This window comes from Ambystoma mexicanum, chromosome 7p, assembly GCF_040938575.1.
Source record: "Ambystoma mexicanum isolate Mex_15411 chromosome 7p, UKY_AmexF1_1, whole genome shotgun sequence".
Taxonomy (NCBI): Eukaryota; Metazoa; Chordata; class Amphibia; order Caudata; family Ambystomatidae; genus Ambystoma; species Ambystoma mexicanum.
The window spans coordinates 648,931,964-648,953,555 of record NC_090939.1 but is presented as its reverse complement, the minus strand read 5'-3'; the positions used below and the strand labels follow the sequence as shown (position 1 = coordinate 648,953,555).

The following is a 21,592-nucleotide window of genomic DNA, read 5'->3' as shown; positions in this document are numbered from 1 at the left end:
TAGGCTATGGCGGGATGGAGGCAGTAGAAATGGGTATGCAACTCCCCCCGGCCCCTCCGTCCGCTTATTTGGATTTCTTCATCAGACTCTTCAGGAGTTCCTGAATCCGCTTGGCCCACTTAGTTTTAGACATTTTCTGGTCAAGCGAGGTCCACGGGGCATGGGTGTTGAGGTCACTTAGGCATCAGGGTTATGTCTGGCTAATTGGCGGTTCTGGGCACCTGAAGACTGTACAGCTGGGCACCCTTGGCATGACAAGATGATGACCTCTGTTGAACAGGTAGCCTCAGGGGACCTCCAGGATAGGTCTAGACCAGTCCAAACCCCTACAGAGGTTCCATGACTGGGCTAATAATGTGCCCATATGTGCACAAAGGTAATCTGTAGCCTGCTTCCTAGTTTCCCTGAACAAAGAAAGCCCAAGAAACAAAATGGCCAGTGGTTGGACTTCAAAAACAATACATTAGTAGCATATTTGCTACCAAAAAGGTACACGGTAGACTACCAAAGCAACAAATTAGTTTGTACCTCTGGTCAAGCCAAAACTATAATCACAGTTCAGCGGCCAGCAGCCTACTTCCAAAAAACATAGGGTGATATAATCACGTTTGGGCAAAAATGGGCTTGTTAAAAAGCCCCCTTCGCCTTATGGGCAACCCAGGACTACATATTCTAAAAGGGTTGCAGTGGCTGGGTGACTTCAGTAGAAGGCCCTCTCACCACAAAATGTCGGATATCCAAAAAATAAGAGTGAAAAAGCAAAATGTTTTAGGGGTCCCTAAATGGAACACCCAAATTCCCAAAATTAAAATTCTGTCTTAACAAAGTGCCTAGAAAAATGGTGGCATGCCTGGAAACTTTGAACTCATAAATAAATTAAATCTTCAATTTTTAAATATGTATTTTTACAATCGGATCTCTTCAGTGGGATATTATAAAACATGCTTATTTCCCCAATTGAATTTTTGAGCTACCCGACACCTCAAAATAACCACATGCGAGAACTCTGGTAGCATAGGAGTGGGTGACTGGATGGTTTGTTGCTAAAGTCTTATGAGGAGAGGGCATTTGCTTTCAACTCCTGACTTTCTTGTTTCTTTGGGTAGGGTTGTTCACCTGTGTCAAGTAAGTGTTGTGGTCCATCTGAGTGGGTAATTAATAAAAATGTGATGGTTTATTTAATGTAACAAAGATGAGAAGTCATAATTGAATATAACAATTCAATTTGAGTGTTAACAATAACCATCAGGGCAGTTGTGTCCTTGAATAATGTCTCATGTTAGGTTTTGTGGAAATCCTCTTTACTACAAGGCTTTAAAAACCTCAGAAAAATGATTACATTAACATAGCCATGATTCCTTACACTATATTGTCATGTATTGTGTTTGTGTTCCTAGTAAGTATGCTGTTGTCTTATTGTATTTAAAACCAGGGTCGTTCTTCGATTTCCAGAAGGTGTCAAGAGTGATTTGAGGGGTGATAAATCCTAATTGTAATGTGGCCTGAACAGAGGTGATTACAGCCCAAATTATTTATTTTTGTTTATCCAGCAGTTCTTGGTAAAGAGGATCAATCAACGTTGCAGAGTCTTGATTCGGGACAGCTTAACGGGGAGGATTGTGACATGTCATCTTTGTCATTAGCTGTAATTGCATCATGCAGTTACGAAGCCAGGTACGTGGAAGAAGTGGACATTCTCTCCTTGTGCTAAATTAGATTAATCCAGTAATTATCAGTTGTGATATTTCAGTTTAACTACTGAGGATCAACTCATAATGCAAAGAATTACTGGACAATCTATATTGTTGTGAAAACTGCCCCGCTCTAGATAGTTTTTGATGTTGCAATCATAATATACAGCTTATAACACTGAACTGTTGTCAGGATTAATCAGGTGAGTACAAAGGCAGCGAATATGGCAAGGGAAATGTGCACAAAATCGCACACTGAATAACCTTGAATCAAACAACGTGCACACAAGAACCACGACTCATATATACTAAAACCCAGGAGTGCAGATAGAGTGAAACAAAAATACCAATATATGAAAAGGGATGTGGGGTAAGCACTTAGAACCTCCTTATGACTGAAAGGAAAGTCGGCAAACTCCTTACCCACTATGCTATTACAGATACTGACAGCGCTAAGCCCACGTAGAGGGCAAGCAAGGACAGAATCTGTGTGCTGACACTCTGGATGATACTGAATAAGGAACTTAGAAACAGTACTCGCGAGAACAGGAAAGACCACTTGAATGTCAGTAAACCTACGAACCCAGATGATCAAACAGGGACCCAGAAGACTATAACAGAAATGGGTGGAGGATAACTAAATACCTAAGACCTAAGTCAAGGAGCAAGTAGGAATTGTGATTAAAGAAATAGTGAGGAAAACAAAAGGCATTCACACAGGGACTAGTTACAACAGCACCCCACACCTAAATATCAAATGGGAAATAAATGCAGAAGTGAAATGGAAAACATGGAATGGATCCCAATAGGAAGTAAGGATCAGGAGCAGGGAAAATGATATCACAAAAGGAAACCTTTCCCACCCATCCAAGGAGAAAAGGCAGGGAGCTAAATCTAAAAAAGGAAAGACTAATGCATCAAGTTGTTCAGTAGCAAAGGATAGCATCAAAGAAACTGAAAACACAGGCAAATTGGGCTGCATCAAAGGGTAAAGCACAGAGAAAGGCTGCCTGCAGACAGAGGAAGACAGAAAGGGAAATCCAGAAAGCAGAAATCAATTAAACACATGAATCCGAAATCCAGGGCGGAGGAACAAGAAACAGGAGCTAGGAACTAAGCACAAAAGCTAGGAACAAGGGACTAGTCACAACAGGAACACTGCAACGATGACCAGCACTGGACTGAAGCAAACTGAGGCTTTTAAAGCTGCTTAACGAGCACACCCCTCAGGTGTGCCGCCTGCTGCACCTGCAGCCACAGGTGTTGCCTATCCTCCACCCAACCTTGTCCTGCAAGGGAGAAGGTGAAGCAGTGAGCCAGGCATTCTGGGAAGCATAGTCATTTCATTAAAGTAGCATGCTGGCTGCCAAAAACCTGGAATGGATCCGGAAGGGAAGTAACTTGGAAAATAAGGTTTTAGCGCTCCCAATTCATCACAGCACTGTAGCATTAGGTTCGGAGGAAATGTCCAGTAGGGAATAAACCCCAAAACATGCCCCCAAGTGGCGGGAACGGAAGCGAAGGGAGCGAGTCGTGACAACTGTACAGCATTGCAAATATGTGAAAAGATTTTTTGCAGACAAAATGTCAAGCCTTTTTAAACCCTGAATTATAAGGTGGTCACCTGTTCTTTTAAATGTTTTCTCCCATCGCATTGCCGTCTCTCACAAAGAAGTTCTTGAAGAAGCATGTACATGCTTCATTAAGCAAGAGCAGAGCTTGGGGTATAAGACAGTAAGATTGGATTCTAGGAGGCAGGGTTAACTTGATCATAAAACTGCTTTCTAATGGACTCTTTCCTCCAAGGGATTTCTCATCTATGATATCTATCTTGCAGAGCTAGCTGCTCTTTGGAAACATTTCCGCCGCCAGGGGGCTCAGTAGGGCCCTGCGTCGGTCCCGCCTGATGTCTTTATGCGATCCACGCCTTACGTGACGTCAGAGCCAGTATGTATAGAGGCACCATACCCCAGGACCTCAGTTTCACCTTTTTTCCCAATGTGGAGGGACCGCAGAACTAAGGTATACTAGTTAGCCTAGGAGCGGCATTTAGGGAGGGCAATGAGGGATCCGTGAGAGGAACATCCATCAGAGACACCCTTACTGAGAGGTAAGTAATTTGTTCTTCTAATGGACTCCTTCCTCCCACAGATTACTCATCTATGATAGACTCCCAAAGCAGTACAATGACCTTTAGGAGGGAGGGTAGCAAGGACACCTCCTAAACTCTAAAGGTCAGTGTTACAGAGAATTCTCTGTTAAGGCTAATTTCCCAAACCTAGGGAGTCCCCCAGCAGCTTTGCTGGGTTTTTGGGGTTTATTTTTTTCTCCTGCTAAGAGTGAGACTCTCTTTCTCCCACCATTAGACATGATTTGAGATATCCTTTGACTTTGTAATGTGTTTTATGGGCTATGGGGTCTTTTACTCCATAGAGGTTCATGCATTTTTGGTAAGTGTTACACGGCACCCTCAGTGCAGTAACAAAGGGGTGTCATAGTGACCCCCAAACATAGACTCCATACCCTGGGACTGACTACTGTCTCCCAGGGCATGTAAAGTCACCATTGACTTTACTAGTCTTAAATTATGAACAAAACCAGTAGAAACCATCCTACTGTGGAAGTACTGGTAGGGGTAATTAGATTGCCTATGGGTCTGTTTTTCAAGGGGGCACTTTGCAGTCCCCCCTCGTCGAGTTTCTGGCTGGTGGCAGTGGTTACCGCGCGAAATATTCCCCCGGAATATTTCCTATGGGATTTTCCCATTAATTTTAAACGCACCACTTTTTTGGTGCAATGTTAAAGATACCGCTGGGTTATTTATTTAATATTTATTCCCCAGTAGGGTCTTTTTGCCAGGACTCGGTTTTAAAATGGCTTTTGTGTTTGCCTCTGTAACTCCAACCCAAGTCGAGCCCTTTGTCCCACTTTTTGGCGGGCTTCTACACAGAAGCCTCCAAAAGTGGTGCCACTCTGTCTGGGTCCACAGGATGTGTGGGGGGGGGGGTTTAGGCACCCTGGACTGAGTTGCCTCGGCAACTCAAGTCGCATTCTTGTGTGATTGGCCCAGTGGTGAGCCGCCCGGCTCACCACTTGGCATGTTTGAGTGACAGCTAGGACTGATGAATGGGGGTTTTCTGCATAAACGCAGGGCTTTGGGGACTGGAACTTCAGAAGTCGCCACAGGACCAAAGAATCCGAAGAGGGAGAAGCTGAGCTGACCTGCAATGACGACACCACCGGTGGAGCCCTGCTGAACCGTCTCACCACTTCCCAACGACAGAGAAGATCTTCATCCCGGAGAGTCTTCTTCCTCTGAACTGGTGGGGATAACCAGTTCGCCCTCTTTTTCGACTTCCTGGATCGTCTCGTGGTCAAATCGCCCGTGCCAAGTACCCTGGCGGCCGGATAGCCACGCTTCACCACTACCGCGAATAAAAGGGTAGTACCTTTTAACCGGGAAACTCCGCGGCTGGTTTCTTCGCTGGAAGTGCAACCACCTCCAGCTTTCCTCCATGTCGAGATCTTCTCTTCCCCTGGACGAAGCACCGACTTGCAACCGCTGCCAGGAACAGCTGCCCCCGCTGGACCTTTCTCACCATTTCAGGTACTGTGTCCCGCCTGGTCTCCCTTGCAACAGACTGTTCAAGGTGTCCCGTGAATCCTCGATTTTCTATCCTGGGATGACTTGGGACCTGCTAACTAACTTTTCCTGACTTGATCCAACCCTGATCTGCAAAGACTCTTTAAAGTACTATTCAACTGTGTGATCTTGGACACATTCCGCCTTGCTTGCTCCAAGAGTGGGCCTGGCCTATGACTTTCTTGCTCCTCAGTAGACTCTGCCTTTTCTGACATGCTCTGGTTCTCTTAAAGCGTTGGTATTGTGTATTTTCCTAATTCTGCCTTTTTCCCTCCTTTTTTAACTAACTTATTGGAATGCCATCTTAGGTTAAGCGCTCACCTCTGTCTGTAAATAAGTGGTGTTTTAACTAAGACTTGTTCAGGGATGTATATATATTATTAGTGACTGTGTTTGAACTTGCTTGCCATATTAGTGTTAGTGTATATTACAAAGTGTGTTTTTTAAATAAATAATTATATACTTTTATACCCAAGCTCTGGTCAGTGTTTGCTTGTGCTACTATATTTTGGGACCTATCTTGTATACTCTATATACTGTCTAACTCTTCTTGAGAGTAGTCTGGATGCTCAGCCACAGCTACCAGGTAAATCTGGTTGGTACAGACTGCTACCAATTGGGTTTACTGCCAACACCTGTAGTCTTAAGCCTTTTGCAGTGGTCCCTAAGGGAACTGCACAGGTTTCTGCCCAACAGTCAGCTCTACCAAAATGAGCGTCTTGACCAGACATAGAAGCCAATCAATAATATTTAGCAAATGTGTGCCCATGTAGCAGCTAGACACTAAGCACTGGAGGCGGCCAACCCTCTGGTGAATTGAGCCCTGCGACCTTCAGGGACCACCTTGCCAGCCAGATCATAGGATTCTGAGATGCAGAGAATGACCCACCCAGACAGCGTCTGTTTGGTATCAGCCCTGCAATCTGGGGCACCCGCATAACCAACAAAAAGTTGCTCACCAATCCTGTTCTTCCTTGTCACAATAACTAGGAGGTGGTTATACTTCCAGTGGCTTAACTGCAGCTATATTGGAAACTGGCCAGCAGGGACTGCCATATTGCAGAAAACAAAGCTGAACGCCAAACCCTCTGCGGCAAAGCCTATGCAGGCCAAGGGCGCAGTGTTGAGTGTCACAGGTTACACTGCCAGATCAATGCTCTACGACCAGGCAACGCAACTCGATATTCGATACTGCCTTCGGCTTAAAACCTGCATGCCAAACTCTTTCCGGCAAAGCCTGCGCAGGCCAAGGGCGCGGTGTTGAGTGCAACAGGTTACGCTGCCTGATCAACACTCTACGACCAAGCAGCTTGGCGTGCGCCGCTGCATTCGGCTTAAAACCTGCACGCAGGTCCCTCTGCGGCAAAGCCCATGCAGACCAAGGGCGTGGTGTTGAGCGCTGCAGGTGCTAGGCCCTGATGGAGTGGCGCCCCCACTTGCTCTTCAAGATGCAAACATTGCGCCTCTTCAACCCCTGGTGTCATTTTCCTGCCTGTGCCTTTTGCCTCGCCAGCCCACTGCAACACGTTTGATGGCTCCTGGATGCCCTTGACCGGTGAAGAGCCCCTGTTTTCTCTTCTTCCTTGACTCCATGGCTCAGTCTCACCTTCTACACCCAAGCCTCATCTACCGTACTAAGGAAGAGCTGACTGGCCACCTTCCCCCGAAGACCTTGGTTTGGACTTCCATCCGCCTATCGGCTGCTAAGCCACCTGGTGAGCTTATTTGTGCATGTGTAGTTCTTCTGTCTCTGTTGCCCCGCCCCTCGTACTACAATGGTGCTCTCAATCTCCCCTTTCTACTCTAACTGCTACTCTATCATCAATCCTATCTCACCCACAAAGCTTGCAAGAAAAAGGTTTTAAAAACTCTCCTGTCCTCTAATCCAGACCTACCTATTGCTGACACCTGCGCCAATGCTTCCTCCAGGCAGACTATTACCAATATCTTCTTTACTGTCCCATCTCCAGACCCACCCATTAATGGTGGGACTAAGTGGGAAGTACTCTTGGCACATTTCTCATCCTCTAGGTGCATCATTAACGTCGATTCATAATGGCACTGTCATGGCCCAGGTTTCTCAACCTAATCTTCTCTTTCTTGACTGGCACCTGCTGTCTCTCATTAACTTCCTCCCTTTGCCTGCTACCCCTCCTTCATCCTCCACTCTAGCTTCTTCACCACTACTTACTGGAGTACCACACCCCTGTACTGCCCCTCGGAAAACTTTCAAAGGTGGTAACTAGCTTCACTTAGCTTCTCTGAACACTCGTTCTGCTGTTAAACACTCCTCTGACATCTGTCTCCTTATTGAAGACTTTGACCTTGACGTCCTCACCCTTACTGCGACGTGGTTCAACGCCAGCTATTTCACTGATCTTGGCACTCTCCTCCCCAAGAGCTACAAGCTCCTCTCCAAACCCAGACCGAACCAGTGTGGAGGTGGTGTGGCCCTGATTTTCCCTGAGTGTGTTCCCTCTTCTATTATACATACTCATCCTATTTCTCTTTTGAATGCCTCGTCTGTCGGCTTGGTGTCTCTCCTACTCTATCACCTACCATTGCTACCATCCACAGGCCCCCCTGGCCTCATCTCTCTCTTCCTCTCTGAATGGGCTGACCTTACCTTTTCTCTCCTGACTTCTACCTCTAAACTACTCCTCCTTGGAGATTTCTTTTCCTTCTCCTGAGGCTGCCTCCAACTGCACCACCATATGCTCAGAGCCATCATGGCACCCCTCTCCCTCCCCCCGTGCAGCAACCTGAATCAGCAGTTTTTTGCCCCCCCGGGGCTCGGAGGAAGCCTGCCATGATTGGCTGGTTGGGTCAACTTCCACATTGCCAGGGTCAGAGCCGGCAGGCAATCACTGGACCCCTCGAAGGCCCACACTAAGGCACATGTCTGGCCCGGTCCGGCGATGGAGGCCCCCTTTCCAGCACAATGCGGCCAACAACACAGACCTTTTCCCTCTGCACCCCACACACTGGAGCAAGCTCTACATGCTACCATATAAGCAGACCGATACTTGCAATGTTCTATGACTCTCCTGTTGACTCCTTTTGACTCATTCCTGCATTGGTTTGCTGCCTCACTCCCAAAATGTTTCCTATCTGACTTTGTAGGGGATAATGTAAGTGTGCTTTCCCCAACTGTGCGCTCTGTCAACTGTTAATGATTTCATGTGCCTCTGGTAATTGTGAATCTAGGTGTGCTTCACCAACTGTCGGCTCCGCTAATTGTTACTGACATCAATGTCATACAGCCAAGCACCTCACCACTCTGTTTGGTTAATTTGTGCTGTTACGACATCCTTGTTATCCTTTGCCCATCTCTACCTGTCTATCCTCACCCTCTCTTTTTTGTGTAAGTCTCTTCCCCACTCTTCCACACCTCCCCCACTCCCCTCTTTTATGTTATAGCACATGCACTCTCTGAAATGCTGTCAGGCCTAGTATGACAGTTCTGTTCCATGTTGTTTCTCTGCCTAATAGTCTGTGTCCTACAATTTTCTTTGTTTGTACAACTAACATTTATAGCACTTGCTCATTCTGAATGACTCGAGGCCCAGGAAGAATGTTTTGTTCACTGTATTTACCCCTTGTTTCCCTCCCCTGCCTTAAAGCACTTTGAAATGATGTTTACTGTGTATAAGCGCTTTACAGATGACCAATAAAATAAATATCCAGCTAGACTCTCCTGAACCTGCCACTTCACTGTTCTGCGATCTCTGTGATTCCCTCTCCCTCACCATTCTTCCTTCTGGTCCGACCTACTTAGCTGGACACGCTCTGGGTGCCTTCATCTCTGCAGACATCCATATCTCTAAACCGCTCATCACCCCCCCCCCTCTCCTGGTCCAACCATTCTCTCCTCTCCTCCCACCTCGGACCCCTCAGCTCTCTGTCCAAGCCGCCTGCCGCACTGCCAGCCTCCTTCGCCGTCATTCGACCGATGAAGCGAGTGACAGTCGCTGCTTTTGCTTCCACCTTCTTAACCCCTCCCAACCCTGCTTCTGACTCTCCCACTGACTCTGTCTTTGCTAACCTTCATCTCTCCATCTCGAATACGTGCCCATTTCATGAGTATCCGCATGAAGCCCGCCTCCAAGTGTAACGGCTGGTATGACTCTGACCTAGCTTCGCTGAAACGTACGTGCAGAGTTGCTGAACGGAAGTGGCAGACCTCTGGTGTATCCGCTGACAAACTGGCCTGTCGCCTGCTGCAAAAGCAATACTGTTTCTCCATCCGCTCCAAGAAGAGGGCCCACATTCAAGCCTGCATGTCTGGAGCCACTAACAATACAGAGCTATCTGGGGCTTGGGACCTTTCTATCTCCAACTCTCCCCCCAAATACCTCCCTGCTCGGGTCCTCCACTCTTCTAGTTCAAACTCTGCTGATCAAACACTTCTTCAAGCAGAGAGTGGCGGGTAGGTCTATCTCTTCGACTGGCACAAATCTTTGGAACGGCCTCCCTGCCCCTCTCAGACTTGAGCTGGAACTCCTTAAATTCTGGAAACTTCTCATAACTGTTCTTCTTTTCTCCACATCTTTTCTTCACACCCTCCCCTGCTAATCTCTCCACTGCCGCTGAGAGTGGCGGCCTGGTCCTTCATGAGTCCCACAGGTTACCAGGCCCTCTGCCCAGTCGACACCAGAACACACCCTCGGCACTTCCCTCTGGGCTCCGAGCCAGGCCGGAGGTGCAACCCCCCATGGAACACCCCCCACCCCTTCACTTAGCCAGTGATATACTCACCTGGTACCCCTTGGCACCTCTCCCTCTAGGGCTTACACTAGCACTTGCCCATACCTGTTCCCTCCTCCCCCCCATTCCCCTATGCCTCTCATCACAGCACTTGCACGTCCTAATGTCACAAGGCCTAGTAGGACCATGATTGTTGGGTTACGTACTGCTTTTTGCTTGTTTAATTTACTCCCCTTGTTCCCTCCCCTCTTTTGTCTTGTGTTGCCTGGAAACACCATTGGGTTGTATAGGCACCTAACACATGCTCAATACATAAAATAAATAAAATCAAGGTTTCTGCAGTATAGTCTGGTGTGCTTCGTGTCCCTTCCGCAGTTCGCTTGAGAATAGGGCCAACATATTAGCCTTTAGACAGGAAAATACTGTACCGACACAATTTGCGTTTAACTATATTACAAGAAAGAAAGAACACCAGGAACCCTTAGTAAGGAGAGGATGGAAACATGAAATAGAAAGGTATGAAATGGGTCTGAGAGACTGAGATCAAAATGGGAAAGTAATAGTCATGGGCCAAAACATAGGCAGCTCAAAAGTCAGAGAAACTATGGAGAACATGACATGGTGACTGATGGTCTCAAAGCAGAGGAGGTGAGAGGGATGTCAATCTAGGGGGACCGCAAAACACAACACTGTGGACAGACAATCCCTCTCTCCCTCATGGGATCCTGATTCTGATCATAAAGATGTGAATATTTCAATGCATTAACAGGATCCCGTAACACATTTTGCCAAGAGAAATATCTGTTTAAAATAAGACACCTTAATATAAATGAATCACTTATGTGAAAGTTCCTTTGTGTTCATTACAGAAATGGAAGGGAAAGAAAGAAGCAGGATATACAATTTGTCTGCTTTTGCAAAATGGTGCATGAAAACTAAAAGCAGCAAATGAGATAAATGCAGATAATTTGTTTTTGTGCTTTTTTTGGTTGTTTTTCACCCTCTGTTGCTACCATGATGAAGAGGAGGAGCACCGCTTTAAAAAGGTGTTTCCCGCGCAGAGAAGTGTGGTTGTGCACAGAGCAGTTTTGATATTTTTTCACCCTTTGTTACTACTACGAGGAAGAGGAGGAGCACCGCTTTAGAAACTCAACCCCCCCCGCTGACAAGTGCATAGAATTGTGGTCTGTGGTGGTCCGTGGGAGTTTGGAGGGGCGTGAAGGCTCTGGAGAAAGCAGCTGTACTACAACAAACCTGCAAATTGCTCTGTAAATCTATTCATCCTCTACTTCATACCGTGTCTACGTATTCTCTTTAACTTTGACTGGTTCTTGCATTGCATTTCTAGCACGCTCTGAGGCAAGTTTTTACTAGTTGTCACCATTAGTTACCAATCAATGTATTTATACATCCTTATAGCCCCCCATGTCAGCTCCACCTACACTTCAACCTCCTACCTACAATCTCCAAAGCAAAACATCATGGGTAATTCGGAACCAGGTGTTTCCAACCCTTTGAAGGTGGCAGTCGGTACAACAGCTGAGGAGCGGCCCTCTGTACCAACAACAAAGAAAAACAGAGTTCTAGGATTCCAAAGAAACACATGATTCCGCAAAATATGTTGAGCCCTCCATTTTGATCGAACTTGATATTCCTGCCACAGAGGGTCTTGCATCGAAGACGACCAATCCAAAAGTAGCCACAGTTACAAATGTAGCCACTGCGCAAATCCACGAGGAAAGGGTGGACCCAATCAAACTGATGAGTCATTTGTATGTATGTACTGTGACTTGGAAGTAGCATCTTATATAGATGACAATATGACAATTAAAGTGCTGACACGTGCATGCATAAACAAGACACGCCTCAATCTACTCAGCTAAAGATGCCTTCTAATTGTGGCTACTTTACGCCCAGAAACCTCCAAATGCGTCTATTTTCCCTAATCCAGACATGCTTGGTCCTGGTTCTATATCAGCACCCATCTAGTATTAGAATAGATTTCAAGATTATATGACAACAATAAAGACTCTGTCCAAGAAAAATCTGCCAAACTAGCAACCATCCACAAGAATTTAAAAAATGGATTGGAGACACATATTGTATCGGTTCACAATAGTGCTTGTGGTGTCGGTTTGGACTCAGACAAAACAGTAGCTGTGGTTGATACAGGAGAGGGTCTGAATAGTCCCTCCCCCCCTTAGTTGATTGCCAAACTAGGATAAGTTGCTCTCTAGATTTATTTGCAACATGTAACAAAGGTAATGAAGATCTAACTGAAACTATGTATGCTAATGAGGATCTTTCCTGTATGGTGCCTGAACATATAATATACCTATAACCAGGAAACAGTAGGTCAAATCATAGATTTAATTCTGATGCTTGTGAATCTGCTTAGAATCAGATGCTGTGCATATAGTCCGACATCTAGTGGTAATCGCAGAGTATTGCATCTTTCTTTCGAAGATCGAAAAGGTGATGTCGACATGGGCGTGACTGTAACACTATCCCTAACGTGACGTGCAGTGTACCCAAAATTCCTCACGCGTCAAGGTCCCTCAGATTGTTTTTTTCTGCCAACATAGTTGGTCGACTTAGTGGAGCTAGCAAGAGTTAATATTGCTTACTTTGTCCCACAACGTATGGTCGTCTAGTCTTACGACTACACTCTCGACGACTGCCTCGTGGGCTTCCTGCCACCAAAGACATCCGCAACTGCTCGGCGACTGTTGAACTGCTTAACTGTCGACCGTGTGGCCTCGACCGTCCAGCCAGGCCCTTACAGTAGGGAGAGTGGGGCCCTAGGTTTATTCTTCAAGAATGTATTTCCTTTTCCCTTCTCTTTCTCTATTTGGTCTGGCTTCCCTCACCCTCTTCTATGGAGAGGACACCCTTTAAATTTTGTCAGTCGTGTAATGGCAGGTTCCCTTGGAAGAACACCCATAACCATTGCAATCAGGGTCTACCTCAAGACCACGACGAGCGTTCATGCAAGTCCTGCAAGCTCTTTCAACGTTAAACATTGAAGGACAGGCAGACTAAATGGTGGGCGGCCTACCCAATGCAGGCCGAAAGCCATTCCCCCGTTTGCGCCATCACTTAAGATGATGCAGAATCCATCTGCAGCCATGGCTCCGAATTGGAAGCCATCGGCCTTTCAGTGGAAACTTCAGGCTGCCAAATGCCCATCCCTGGTTCCGACAGGCCACTGCCTCTGTTATGGGGAGTTCACACCCCGGCGACAAGGACACACATGCACCGCAAATAGCTAAACACACAACCCCCAATGCTTCCTTGATGGAAGAAGCGCAGAACGCCAACTGGGCTGCCGAAAACTTCGACAGCGCCTCCCGAACCTAGTGGTTTGGCGTCCTCCACGTAACCGTCTTTGCGGCATGCGACTGGGCATTCCTCTGTAAAGGGCGGTCACCCAAAAAACATACGGTCGCCGACACACCGTCGAAGGGCGCACAAGCACCAAAGGCTTCAGTGAAATCGTCAACCATGATGGCGCCATCAGGCGTGTCGAGACCTGCCATTCAGCTGCCGAAAATCTGCGAGAGTCTTGCGCCCCATCTCATCGAGGAGTATTCTGAAGCCCCCCAGCATCTCTTGAAGGTCTTATTAGGAAAATCCCCCCCTTCTGGGCAACGATTTCCACCACCAGATGCTTCTGCATCTTCCATATGGACTAGGGAGAGATTTGAAAACTATATGGACAAGATGGCACAGTGGATTGACTTTTTCAGACAAATATCACTCCCAAAACACCTAGGGGAGAGGACTCTTGCCCCATTCCACATAAATTGCAGATATTTCCCATCCCTGCTCAAAGCCAGCAAGAGAATATCTTGGATATTTCGGAGCAGGAGGATACCTATTAAGATAATCCATTTTACCAGGACACAGCTGATAAAGACCCAGACTGGGATCAGAATTAGGCAGGGGATCAGGGCCCTTGGCTTCCACCAACACACGCCCCTGACAGACATCTTTTTTCTAGATCCCCCCCTCTTCACCTCCACAAAGGGAGTCGTCACCTGTGGATGACCAAATGTTATTCAACGCCATTTTAAAGAGAGCGGCCGATCATTTCATGATTGCTACACATGAGGCAGCCCCTGACAGTGACTTTGTTGAGGATATCCCCAAGGAGAAGTCTCCTACTAGTCAGGCCATCCGTTTACTTAATTCCATAAAGAAGCGCCTAGCTCCTTCTTTGTTGTCACCGTCCCTCACACAGGCGGTCAACCCATAGGTTGAAAAATTATTCCGCCCATCTCCTTTTGACCCACTATACATAAGGGGTCATGCCACACCAGACTTCCTCGTGGTTACAGCCACTAAGAAGAGGACAGGGGTTCTACTGTCCATGGCAGAAGCCCCTCCGGATAAAGATTGTAAGAAACTTTATCCCCTCGGAAAACGAATCACTGCCTCTGCGGCCTATTCAACTAGGATCGTGAACTATATTGGGCTCCTGGGAAGCTACAGCAACGTCCAATGGGACCTAGTCCAGGTTGGCCTTCAAGAGGTCCCAGAGCTCACCCGATTATGCCTGCTGGCGGTCGTGGCTGAGGGTAGACGGGTTACCCACAACATATTAAAAGATACTCTGGATTTATCGGAAACTGCTGGATTCACTCTAGCCCAGGGAACTTTACCTAAGAGACACGCCTAGTTGTAGATCTCTGGCTTTAAACCAGAAACTTGGGCCTCTCTTATAAATAAGCCAGTCGAGGACTCCAACCTTTTAGGGAAAGCTGTCGATGACGCCCTGGAGACTGCCAAGAAGGAGCACAAAATGCTGAAATCACTCAGCCAGATCACGGCCAAGCCCTTCCACCAACATGGAGGCCCAAACTCCCGCTGTTTCTTTCATGGATAATCTTTCTCCCGGTCTCCCTATGGACAATATGGCTCAGGAAGTACCCCCTGGTCCTCCGGCCAAGGCTCTTCCGGTAAGAGCCAGTATCAACAAGAGAGGTCCTCGTAGAAGCAAGGTTAGAAAGAGGAACTCTACTCCAAGAGGCTCCCCAGCCTCCACCTCAAAGTGACTCGTCGATTCGGGTCCCCTCCCACACGTCCCCGGTCGGGGGTCGCTTGTCATTCATTCACGCCTGTGAGGGGATCACATCAGACCAGTGGGTGTTAGACCGTTACGCACAGCTACTGCATCGAGTTTCACTGACCACCTCAATACCACCGACCGAAGAGCAGATGCCTGTCGACAGCACACCTGCACATCCTGCTGGAAGAGGTTCAGATCCTTCTGGAAAAGGACGCCGTAGAAGTCGTTCCCATTCACCAAGTAAACAAGGGTATTTATTTAGTGTAGTTCCTTGTACCCAAAAAGGATCTCGCATGCACCTTGTGTTAGACATGTGCCCAGCGAACAAGTATGTCAAACCTCAAAGATTCAGAATGACAACACTGCAGGAAGTAATCCTGCTGCTGCAGGGGGATTACATGGCCGTATTGGATATGAAAGATGCATACTTTCATATATCAATGTTGCCAGCACAGCTCACAAAGTGCGTCAGGTTCATGATAGAAGACACACACTATCAGTTCAAGGTTTTCCCCTTCTGCATTGCCTCAGCTCCAAGGGTGTTCACAAAGGTACTGGGGGTAGTAGCTGCTCACCTGTGCAGGCAGTCCATCTCAGTCTATTTTTACCTTGACGACTGGCTCGTAACAGGGGATTCGTACTGAACATGGCAAACAAATGCCTAGAAGACGGTAGACCTCCTCTTCAACCTAGGTTTCTCGATCAGCGAGAAAAAGTCCATTCTAAACTCTAGACAAGTCAAACAGTTTCTGGGGGCTCTAATTCGGACCAACGACGGCCTTGTCTTTCCCTCCAATGAGAGGGTTCAAAACATGCTGTTCCAAATCCCTCACTATGTAGTCAGTCACAAGGTGACCGTACGCAAGGCCATGCGACTGTTAAGGATGATGGCCTCCTGCATCTACCTAGTTCCACACGCTTGCATGTGCCCCATGCAAGAGTGGCTCTCGAGCCAATGGTGTCAGGCCAGCGGGCACTGGAACGATCTAGTGGTTGTCTCAGCAGCCCCCGTTCAGTCTCTGCAGTGGTGGTCAAAGGAAAACCTTTGCAGGGGATAACCTTCACCACCCCCACAGTAGAAGCCACTTTCACCACAGATGCATCTCTGATGGGGTGGGGGGAGGGACTCGCCTCCTTCATCAGACGGCGCACGGCGTGTGGTCCCCAGCGGTAGCATCCAATCACATAAACTTGTTGCAACTGCTAGCAGTGTTCAAGGCCCTATCAGCCTTCCAATCACGCCTCCAGGGGAAGACAGTTCTAGTCCTCACGGACAGTTCTACGGCCATGTATTAAAAAAACAAGGGGGCAGTCACTCTCTAGGGCTGTCCAAACTGTCCCATATGTAGGTGGCCTCTCAAGCACAAGATGTTCCTCCTGTCACAACATGTTCCAGGGGATCTCAATCTTCTGGCGGACGTACTCGGCAGAGACTTCCCTCTACCCCGTAGGGCACGAGTGGCAACTACAGGAGGACATGGTACTCAATGTCTTTGCAGCTGGGGCTTCCCTGAGGTCGACTTGTTCACCACCACAAGAACACCCAATGCCCAGATTACGCCTCCCGGTACCCTCAGAACCGCCCCAAGGGGAACAGTCTATGGATAACATGGTCAGGGAGATTTGTCTATGCTCCCCCTCACCCCCTCCAATTCCCCTGCTCAACATAATAGTGCACAAGATGGACCAAGAGCCAGTCAGGATGATTCTGGTGGCCCGATGTGGGCCGCCAGCCTTGGTTCTCCCATCTCATTGCAGTGTCAGTCTCTCCTCCCAGGAAACTGCCATGGTCATACAGCATGCTGTCTCAAGACCAGGGGGAAAGACTACATCCATGTCCTTAAATTCTCAATTTAGCAGCCTGGCTCCTGAGGTCATAGAGTTCGGGCACCTCCAACTCCTTCAAAGAGGTATGGACCTACTCTGAGAAGCACGGAAACCTAAACCAGGCATTGCTACTCCAGCAAATGGAAGCACTTTGTCATCTGGTGTAATGGCAAGGGCATCAATCCTATTGAATGCACACCTAAACATATTGTCCTGTACCTAACCCACTTGTTAAAATTAGGTCTGCTTTACAATTCTCTAAAGATCCACTTAGCAGCGTTTTTGGCGTACACCATGTCCCAAAGCAAGGTTTCATGGTGGAAAGTTCTGGTAATTAAAGCATTTATGGAAGGGGTAAAGAGGCTTCATCCCCCTATTTCCAACCCAACTCCCGGGTGGGACCTGAATGTTGTTCTTACCAGACTAATGGGGCCTCCATTTGAACCAATACACAAGGCTAGCCTTAAAGCACTCACCTACAAGACCGCCTTCCTAATGGCAATCACCTATATAAGGAGAGTTGGTTAACTGCAGGTCCTTTCAGTTCAGGACCCATTCATCACGATTCACATGGTTTTGCCACGCTTTGTGCCTACATTTATCTCAAAGTTCATGCAAACCAATCCATAGAACTACCCACCTTTTTCCAGAAGCCCACTAACGTGGCGGAAAGAAGCCTCCACACACTGGATTTGAGGAGAGCGGTTATCTACTATCTGGAAAAAACAATGCCACTAAGGAAAACAAATCAGTTCTTCGTTTCAGTGGCAGCTGGTAGAGAAGGGGAACCTGTCTCTAAATCAGCTATCTCAAAGTGGATCGTAAACTGCATCATACTGTGTTACACTCTTGCCAGGAGAGATCTACCCTTCACGCCTAGAGCACACACTACTCTGGGCACAGGGGCTACTGTTGCATTTATTGCAAATGTACCTCTGGAGTCCATTTGCAAAGCAGCATCCTGGAGTTCTGTACACCTTTACACAACACTACTGCCTAGATACAAACGCTAGGTTTGATTCTCATGTGGGACAAGCAGTGCTAAGACATCTCTTTGCTACTGTTTCTTCACACATCCCACCACCATCTCTGGGTACTGCTCGCTGGTCTATGCACATGTGATTCTAAGCAGTTTCACAAGCATCAGAAGACATGCATTACTCACCGTAATAGCATTTCTGATGATTGTATCTGCTTAGATTCACATGCGCCCACCCTTCCTCCCCTCGTGGAGTAGAAGGAACATAAACCTCTTACACCTTCTCTCTTTTGTACTCACTCACGCTGACTATAAGGCTCCCTCACGGCAGAACAAACACAACCAGCGGGACCTCACATAAGGTGAGGTGTGCTGGCTCACTATATAACATCAACACTGTGGGCTGAACAGAACTAGGGGCTCCTATGATGTTAGAATTATAGGTCTAGAAAACATATTCCAGGTTAATGGTGCGCTTCAATTGATTAGGACCAATTTACTACGCATATTTGCAGAGATTACGGCATTGCATTTAATTCATTCTGGTGACATTGACCTGATTTCCGTTCCATATTGCGGCATGGACAAACTAATTGCACACTTTTCTTCTAATATTGTTGCAAGGCTGGTTTGGGATCAACAAGATGTCTTTAGGACTATAGGGTTTGACTTGATTGAATTTTACAAACTAGGTGCTGTAAACTCTTTTGTAAATCGTTTTTTTGAAAGGGTTGCGTCAGCAGGCACCACTTTTAATTCAACAGGACTTCCCCCTCCAGCACTTGATCACTCATTAACACCTGGAATCCTGACACTATATTGACCATAAATCTGATTGATAGTGATTGGAGGCCTCTCAACCGCAACACTAAATCGAAGGGACTATTTTCAAACCTTTAGCAGTTGTGGTCTTAGACTCTTGCCCTGGAATGTTTGTGGGTACAAAAATATCATTAAGGCTTGTAAATCAAACACAGTGCTTTCAGATCATCATATTTTGATGTTTCAGGAGACCATGACTGCAGAACTATTTCAGCTGGAGGGATACAAAACCTACTCTAAATTGGCCCGTGGAGGCCTCCTAGGCCGTCCGTCTGGGGGGTGGTAATTGCCATTGATCTAGATCTTAATAGCCACTCTTTTGAAAGGTGCAGTACGTGTGAGGGTTTACTGGCTGTTGGCATGCGCTTTGAGAATTTGCCTCTCCGATTACTACTTATTAACCTGTATTGGAACCCTACAAAGTCAACCTGTAAGGAATTCCAATTAGCAATTGATTACTTAATATCAGAGTGACTACGAAATGACTTTGAAAATAATATCATTGTATATGGGGATTTCAACTCGGTGTGCTGCAGGTTTGTTAATTATGAATCATCACATGGGCAGTAAGAGAACGGTTTCATTGGGGAATAAGGGCAGAGGGAAACTTTGGGACTCCTTTATGGAGGACTGGGGGTATGAATATTTGTTTTCCTTGATTGGTCTACCAATAAAACTATAAAAACATGGATGAGAGGCATTCGGTCCTCCTGGATCAAAGAATGTAATAAGAAAATGCCAATCTCATGGCCTTAAGAAACATAGGCATCAATATAACCTGACTATAGCTGGAGCCAAACAAGAGAAACCGAGGCTGCTTAGGATGCTCGGTCGAAACTCAACTTACGAACATAGTGTTTACAAGCTCACAAAACATAAGATTCTACAAAAATACAAGAACTATATAAAATCATTGAAGTCCCAACTGTATATTAGTTATAATCAGGCACGATTTTTGACCTTGAAGGCTGTTAATTCGTCGAAGTGCTGGGAGTTGATGAACAACGTCACAGGGCCGACTTTCCCTGAGATTTTGTGCTGTATTAACGAGACAACTTGGGTTTTGTTTTATGAGAATATGTACGCTAAACTAGACTCAAATTAATGTTTGCTTCCCGATTGTCCATATTTCAAAGTTATGGAGCCTATGTGGTTACAGGAAGTTGTGTTTTTAGCAGTAAGTAAAGAAAAAACCATCTAAGGCACTTGGGCCAGACCTCTTATCTCCATTAACTATAAAACATGATCCAGAATTATGGTCGGGCATACTTCATTTGTTTATGGAGGTTTTACAACACTTCCATATTCACGCTTACCTCAATAATAATACCAATATTCAAAAAAAGGAGACTCCTTGAAACAGACTAATTATAGGCTGATTGTCATTTTAGTTACGTTGAGGAAAATCTTGCGACATTTATTTTAAGGTATCTGAATTACTGGGTGACTCATTTGGGGATTCTTTCACAATTCCAAGTGTGTTTTAGGTGCTTCATGGGTACCTCTTTGAACTGGACTGTAATGTCCCATCTGGTCTTTCAAGTAAAAAAAGGTAGCATTGAGACCACCAGGGGGCACAGACGTAATGGCACCCTAAGCCATCGTCTCCCTCTCAGGGCCCGAGGACAAGGGGAAACAACGATGAATATGGACCTTATTTAATGTGTGGTCCTCACGTTATTGCGTGGTAATATTTCAGGCATCTTCAGATGAGATTCAGCACAAAACCATGGCTTACATCCAGGCGAATGCATACTTGGTAGGGGAACGTTTGGCGCTGAATCGGTGCCCTCAAGATGGCGGACTCCCAATACATTGGAAGTTAAAGACCCGTGGAACCCCAGTGCGAGCTGTGGCCGAATGGACAGCTTGGATTTCAACTCTTTCGAGCAGCCGTGTCGTAGCAAAGCAGAAATATGTCTGGTAAGAAGTGAGGTGGGGCGCGAGCAGCTTGAGCACAGCCTGAGGGATATATGGCATCATTCCCCCATCCCTCCCCCCGCCAGCTCACTTAAAGCCTCACACGGGCCCCCTGCTCCTCTGCAGGAGTTAGCATGAGGCTCATGATACGAGCCTCCCGCGATCTGAGAGGGGTACACAGCAGGAAGTCTCTGTGGATGCCAACACCTAGAGTCAGCCATCCCACATGGGGGTAAGGACACCCGCAGGTCGTTCCTTGACCATCAGGAGCATCGTGCAACCCGCGCCACAGCGTGCTCTCAGACCTACGTGCCTATGGAGCCACATAAGCACAGGGAGTGGTGCACACGAGATCGGGAGACCAAATTGATCTACCGCTGCGATCAAGGTAATAGGGGAACAGCAAAAGTGCCCATGAATTGGCACTCTATCAGCCCAAGAAGGACTTTAATAGCAAAGCCTTCCAATTTCACGTACTCCAACGCTGTCACAACGCAATTTACAGCAGGCCATCACAGAACAGACTCTCCCCTGTTTCTCCCATTCTGTACCTCTGAAGTATAGAAAGAGGTCCTATTTAACAACTATGTGCGCACAGCCTGCTCCGGAACGCAGTCGCGGGTGCCCTTCCTGGACACACAACCAGCACACCTGAGGCAACGAATCCTGACGGACCATACCCGCAGCATCCCCCCTTTTTGCGCAAAATACTCAGGCCAACAAACGAAATCACATCCCAGAGGCTGGCAACTGGAAGTGCAGACCCCTGCATAAGAGGGAAAGTGGAACTAGGGAGCCGGAAAAGTGTGCAAACTGCATCACCACAGCCTACGGTGCAAGCATTCTTCATCCCATGAAGCGGGCCAAGCGGCATATCGCTACGGAACACCACCAAACGATCTGATACGGCTCCCTTCGAAGTAACAGCGAAC

The 21,592-nt window shown here is 47.0% G+C and overlaps 1 protein-coding gene across 4 annotated transcripts in view; it reads left to right on the top strand.

The window, feature by feature from the left end:
• Positions 1-21,592, top strand: part of REV1 (REV1 DNA directed polymerase) — a 1,193,441-nt gene that overhangs the window by 354,133 nt on the left and 817,716 nt on the right. For 3 of the 4 annotated variants that reach the window (XM_069636691.1, XM_069636693.1, XM_069636689.1), the window contains one exon: positions 1,551-1,674. In XM_069636691.1, coding sequence (XP_069492792.1) covers positions 1,551-1,674 — 124 coding nt within the window. The remainder of the gene's footprint in view (positions 1-1,550; positions 1,675-21,592) is intronic. The other variant, XM_069636692.1, reaches the window with a different exon arrangement.